The sequence below is a fragment of the Arachis duranensis genome, chromosome 3 (assembly GCF_000817695.3).
Source record: "Arachis duranensis cultivar V14167 chromosome 3, aradu.V14167.gnm2.J7QH, whole genome shotgun sequence".
NCBI lineage: Eukaryota > Viridiplantae > Streptophyta > Magnoliopsida > Fabales > Fabaceae > Arachis > Arachis duranensis.
Window position 1 is genome coordinate 52,647,829 of NC_029774.3, and position 6,768 is coordinate 52,654,596.

The following is a 6,768-nucleotide window of genomic DNA, read 5'->3' on the forward strand; positions in this document are numbered from 1 at the left end:
TGGAGAAAAAGCCCAAATACTAGTATTCAAGCCCATGAATAGTTGAAGTGGCTGAGGTGAGTTAGAATTGTGTGAGAGAGGTCATTTTGCAAGGAAAACACCAAACACTAGAGAGAAGAGAAGAGAGAAAGTCATTTTCGCACATACACAAAGCTGTCTCTGTAAATTGGTCAATGCAGATTCGTTAACCGTTGGATCGAGCTCAAGTTTGGATAGTGTATTTTACACATTTGGTTCTTTGATTTCACTGTTCGGATCTTCAATTTGACATCTGTAGCTGGAGATATTGGCCACGCACAGTAGCTCTGTTTTTGTGGTATTTTCATCTTCTTGTTCTTGTTTTGTAAGCTTTGAAGCTTGGGTTGTTTGGCTTGTTGTATGCACGTTTTATGCAGTAATTTGTGACTCTTTTGTACCCTATTTTTCATCATAGTGAAGCTATATTCTGGTCTTGGTGACTCGTGATTTTTACTTCTCTCATTGAGGAGGTTTTCCACGTTAAAAATCTTGGTGTGTTAGCTTGTTTCTAATTTCTGGTTTATGTGATTTTTTTGCTGCTATTGGGTTTATTGTGCTGGTGTTAATACTTGTTGTGAGTGGATATTGTTACTCCTCTAATTCTTGCAAGTAGGGAATTGTGTTTTATTCCTATCAATTGATGCATACATTAAGTCAATGAAGTTCAAACTACTTCTTGCTTCACATTGTTGTTCTTTCCTGTTTTGAGAACGTAAGGAAGCTGAAGTGCAGTGCAGCGTATATATGGTCGCTCTATAGATATCTTCCTGTTGTACCTGTTGTCATAGTTTACACTTCTTACTATCCTCTCTCTTTGGCAATAATCCTCTCGCATTTCTTTGTTATGTTAGCTAACAGTTTCTTGGCTACTGATGTAGATCTCAGAATCAGGTCAAGTATTTCAGTTGCAACTCTCAAAGTTATAGTTCTATAAAATTTTGTCAATGGTACTTTCACCTTTACCAAATTAAACTTTGTTCAGAATTATACGTTTGTTTACACTATGAATTCTAGCTTCTAAATGTAGTTTTTCAAGGTGTACTAAAACACGCTTGTATGGTGTTTGCCTGACTGAAATCTTTGAAATTTTTTTACTCTGTTTATTTTATTGTGTATTGCACTGTAATTGTGTAATACTATAATTACATTTGCTGTCCTACAACTACCATGAACTAAACATTTCTCAATTTCCCTTTTGAATCATTTAATTGATAATTACAGAAAAATGAATAAAAGTTGTTTAAATATCATTCCGCATTTCAGAAATACTCCTTGTGAAAGTTGAAACGTGTAGTTGTCTTGTGGCTCATCTCAAGTGATAGCTTCTTTAACTCCTTTGCTAACACTGGCATCCCGCAGTAAAACACCCCTGCAAGTATTATGATTAGCTTGTTAGCATTGTCTAATATTCTGATGTAACAGAAATTGGTTCAGGTTTTGGGCAGCATATCAAAATCAAATCACTTGTTTCCTAATCCCTCTGCAGTGCACCTGCTTTTTATTGGTTCAGGTTGCATGTTTGTTATTGAGAAGTATTTACTGTTTATAAATATCTAATTATTATTTTCTACTGAAAATTATGAAGTAAAGTCACTGATAACATTTTTAATATAGGAAAAGTTATTACATAACTAGTTAATAATATTCAAAGACGGGGCAATAGATGATTATTTTCACTCAATTAACCGCCAAATGGAAATTATTTTACCATGATTTTATCTTTTCACATTTCATGTTTTTATTTATGTTGATTATCAGTTGTAGAATCTATAACATCTAACTCTGAAATTTTTTTTTTAAATATTTTCAAGTTTTTCATGTACATAATAAGGTGATATAAATTGATTGACATGATATCAATTTCATTCAATGTTCTCATCTTTGAGATTTACCAATTGATACTTCATTGTAAGATAGCTTGTCTCCATCAATACCTACTGGGCTACTTTACTTCTACGTCACTGACTTTCAATTAGTTTCTTCATTTTTGTTTCATGAAAGTTGTTACTCTTTCCATTTTAGGTATATTTATCAATGTTGTATGACTTCGGAAAAAGTAGGACTTATAGCCTGACTTCCTAATGTGAATCATATGACAAGCATATATAGGACAAAATTCATGTTTAAATTCTTATTCATTGCTTCTTCTCCAAGTATTACTAGCTCTTGAATTTCTTTCAGGAAAACAGTTCTACACTTTGTAATAAGTGGTTTACCTACTGTAGACTGCCGATGTTTAGAGGCTATCTTTGTGAAAACTTCTCTCCAGTTAGGCCTAGCAAAGTGCGTCCTTACCTGTAACCAAGAGAAACAATAAATTAAAGAAATTCATGTTCAGGTTTGTGGTTACTGTCAGATGATAATTGTTCCAGTTGTTCAGAACATAAGGCAACAAATACCCAATCTTCATCTCAATAATTTTTTTTATTTTTATTCAGAAATTAAAAACCTCCAGGCAATGAAGATCTTACTCGAGTGCCTGATAGGATGTCAACCCCGTGTTTGGCATGGTTTAGTGCTTGAATCATGGTAATTAAGGTGGATCTTGCATCCCCCTCTTCATAGACACTTGTAAGATAGTTGTGAAGTTCAATTTGGCCCTGTTCCATGTGATAGAAGGAGTGAGAAGAAAAAAAAGGAGAAAGAGGATAGTTTCTTGGTTTTAAGTTTTTGTATTAAATGATAGTGCATTAGAGTAACTCTATGCACAATTCAATATCCTACTTTGTGGTCCATTTCTGCAACTTGATCCAGCACTCCTTCAAACCATTCAAAAGATCCAGGTTCTCTGGTAACCCAGTAGAAGTAAGCATTTGTAGTCCTTTGTGTTCTCTTGTTTCCACTTGGCGTCAAATTTGAAGATGCAAAACTATTTAAGCTGTCTCCTGATTTTGTTGTTTCCGTCATTGATTCCTGCACATGAGATTATTCAATTGATATCTGAAGAAAAAGAAAAAATCAACTTTCGAAAAATCTATTAAGATTATGCATAGTACCATTTCATCAATTACTCTGGTTTCATTGATAAGATTCCTGAGAATGCTAATGAAAGGAGTTGCTCCAATTCCTAATCCTATGAGGAGCAATACATCATAACTCTGGTAGTCTTGTGCTGGGGCTCCATAAGGGCCATCTAAGAAAAGTTTTGGCTGTCTATGTAAAAGAAGTTTGCATTAATTAGTTTATCATTGCAAGATTTCCATGGAGGAGAAACATAGTTGGCCTTTGGTCTCTACTTACCTTCTTTGTTCCATCTGCACTAACTCCCCTAGTGTTGCTCGATTACTATCCAAAGGTAATGTTTCATCATTTTCTGTGAAAACTCGCTTGAGTTCTTTTGTCCAGTCTCCTACTGTGCGAATGTGAACACTTAGGTACTCATCTCCTGGTGCTGACGTGATGGAAAATGGGTGCCTAAAACATAAACATTGTTGTTTGTTGTTTCTCACATATAATAATTGATGGTTGATGGTAAGTTATGAGATGTGTTATTTGTATGTCAGATATTTTAGACACTCACCAGTAAACTACTGGTTTTAACCATGGAATTTTAAGACACGGACAAATTTATTCATAAATGAATAAAATTAGTTTTGCTCCCCAAATGATGGTTTTTATATGACAAAATAATTGAAACATTAATTTTATTCATTTGTAGATTTATTAAAATTCCAAACTTTTGGATAGAAATAACAGTTTTTTCTTTTTCATGAGTATAAAGCTAGTTTTATTTATTTCTTTATGAGTAGTTTTGTTAATATTCTAAAACTTTTATGGATAGAAATAGTAATTTAATCTCGGCGGACCAAAAAACATTTTTATTGATAATTGCCGAGAGATAAAAACATGCTTACCACTCAAATGGAGAGATATTTGGACACTGTAAAAACACGTACTGTCCGCTCTTGTACTTGAATCCAGTTGGCTTGCACATGATTATGCTGAAGACATTTCCTGGTAGCACCGAAACCTGCTAGGTCAAAGGAAATTTATATGGAAAAAATGTAATTCTCATGTTATATCATCATGCTGTCTCCAAGTGTTTGACTGAGGAGAAGAAAACGGAATGGAAAGGACGGCAAAAAAGAAAAAGGAGAGGAAGTAGTGGAGATTGTAGACACAAGGGAAGTGTTGAATTTTTATTAAACTATATCCATAATACAAGGATTTGCAAACAATACTTAAGACTAAACCGAGAATTGCATTTGTTACCTTTACAATTTTTACTGAGTAGTGTGCTGATCTACGATTTCTTAGACTGCGCTCTGCTATATACAGTAACAGTGGAACAGCTATATACATCCATGTCTGAGAATTAAGAGAAAACATTGTTTTCAACTTTTTCACATATCTGCTCAAATGTATTACAGCTCAAGTTCTTACCGTTTTCTTATACCACTGATGAGTCAAATATAAGAAATATCCATGGAGAATCAACAGAATGTAGACAAGGCCAAGAAGGTGGTGCGAGTACCAGAATGCATTGAAGCCTGTCAATTTGTTAAAGGGTGGTGGAAGCCTGAGTGCACTTCTCCGGAAGTGGTGAGTTGCGAGTGTAAAAGAGATGAGCATTAAAAGAACCATTAAGATTCCAGTGGCGCCTTCAATGCTGGTCAGAAGTGATGCGTATGTTGGTTTTTTCTGGTGGAAATCTGAAGCTATGAGTGAAAATTTTTCTGGAGATGAATTTATGAGTAGAGGGAAATCACACGTCAGATGAGTGAATGCATGAACAGCAACTCCAATAGCTATGGCAATTGCAATAGTCTGAAAGAAATGACAGGGTTCATGTCAAATTGTGTAAGCACCAACACTATACAGTAACAAATTTATTGAAATAATGATGAAGCCCAACGGTGTTTACATGAGCTAGCATCAAATAACCACTCTTACCTTATGGAAATTAATATTATCATCAAAAGAGACAAACTTTCTGGCTCTTGTGGAACGAAGCCAAGTCAGTGTGTTCCGACAAACAGGTAAAAGAATGAGAGCCATATTGAACTTGAGAGTCTCTGCAGCGCCTTTAGCCACAGGTATGCAGTAGCCCATGACTTTGAAAGTTGTTCTGTTTTTGTATTGGTAAAATTTCCAAGCAAAAAGGCATGCCATGATAACCAACCACAGTAACAAAATCCAGCCCCTCCTCCAATATTCTAGTTCAAGGAACTGAAATGTCCAGAAGAATCTTTGGAACTTGCTTCTGGGCCTTGACCCACTCAAATTCTGACTCCAGCTTACACTACTGCTACTTAGTTGTCTGCTGTAGTTCATGTAGTTATCCTTTTGTAGTAACAACATTTCTAACTGCCACAACTGAACAAGGGGCAAATACTAACAAGGTCAAGAAAGCATAGTAAATAAGTGTACATAACAGGATAAAAAGATTGATGATGATTCTAACAAAGTAACAAGTAAATCTTCCAATTTGCCTTCCTTGTTAACTAAGTATGCCTATAGTTATGGTGTCAACAATAACTATATATATGTTGTTAAAATTAAACTCATATTTTGTATATTTTAGTAATATATTTTTTTAATAACACTTTTTAAAAAATATTATTAAATAATAAAAAATATAATTTTAATTGTAACAATATTTTTTAAAATATTATAGCTATCATAAGTCTAACTATTTTAGCATAGACATACTAAAATACACCTAACTGATATGCATGTCGTTAGTTTCTAATCTATTTTTTATCTTGTCATCGTTTGACACTTGCTAATGGAACTGTTAACTGCTAAGATGCCATGTAGGTTGCAAGAAAACGACGTTGTCATGTGACAGGTACAGGACTACAGGTCACGCCAGCATATTGAAAACGATGCCAAGAATGAAAAATACAATATTGTTGTTTGACCAATTTGAACATTTAATCTTATACTGATTCTTTCACGGTTCATATATTTTTCTTCCATGATTTTTTCCCCCCTTACCTCAATATAACCCAGGTTTTCTGGGTCCAACTCTTCCATTATCAATGCAGCGTATCTTTCAGCTTGTTCTTTTAGCTTCGATAATTTGTTTGCAGAAGCACTGAGTGTTATGAGCTGTTGAAAACATAGAATATTGATCAAATGACAGTACAAATAGTGCGTTTAGGTGGGTGTGTTTGAGACTATTAACTTTATTTCAAATAGTGCGTTTGACAAGATTAATGACGATCAAATTTATAGGTATGCTATATGTTTATTATTACAAAAATTTATGAATCAAACAAATAAAAAATATAATTAAATATAACAATTTTAGATACATACCTAAGTTTTAATCAAGATACAAATATTTCAACAATATAATACTACTTACTATTCGATCGTAAATCAGTACATTTAAGTAAACATAAACAATTCAACCAAGTTTTGAAGTATACATGTTAAGGCTTGGTTTGGTAAGTGGCTTGTGTTTTTTCTAAAGTGTCTGCACACAAGTATCTTATTTCAATTCGTATTTGATAAATTAAAAATATAATATATTTATATTTGTAATTTTTAAAAATTGAGAATGTTTTTAAAAAATTTAAAGAGAAGCCTTATTTTTAGTTTAATTTACCAAATATAAATGTTATAATTTTTAAAAAATTATCTTTTAAAAACTAATTTTAATAAACTATTTTCAAAAAGTAAGATATTAGCAAATCAAACCCAAATCTTTAAAATTTAACAATTAAATACTTCATGAGCCTATTAGAGTTGTTAAAGTATGTGTGTGTGTTTTCCTTTTCTTTTTTTTTTTTTTTTTTTTTT

General features: G+C 33.1%; 1 protein-coding gene across 1 annotated transcript in view; it reads right to left on the bottom strand.

Annotated features, from left to right (window-relative positions):
• Positions 1-1,020: 1,020 nt before the first annotated feature.
• LOC107479408 (respiratory burst oxidase homolog protein E) overlaps positions 1,021-6,768 on the bottom strand; it is an 11,257-nt gene continuing 5,509 nt past the window's right edge. The window contains 11 exon segments of the mRNA XM_016099546.3: positions 1,021-1,387; positions 2,235-2,313; positions 2,490-2,618; positions 2,743-2,931; positions 3,015-3,171; positions 3,259-3,432; positions 3,873-3,988; positions 4,231-4,326; positions 4,402-4,785; positions 4,912-5,334; positions 5,959-6,072. Coding sequence (XP_015955032.1) covers positions 1,278-1,387; positions 2,235-2,313; positions 2,490-2,618; positions 2,743-2,931; positions 3,015-3,171; positions 3,259-3,432; positions 3,873-3,988; positions 4,231-4,326; positions 4,402-4,785; positions 4,912-5,334; positions 5,959-6,072 — 1,971 coding nt within the window. The 3' untranslated portion in view covers positions 1,021-1,277.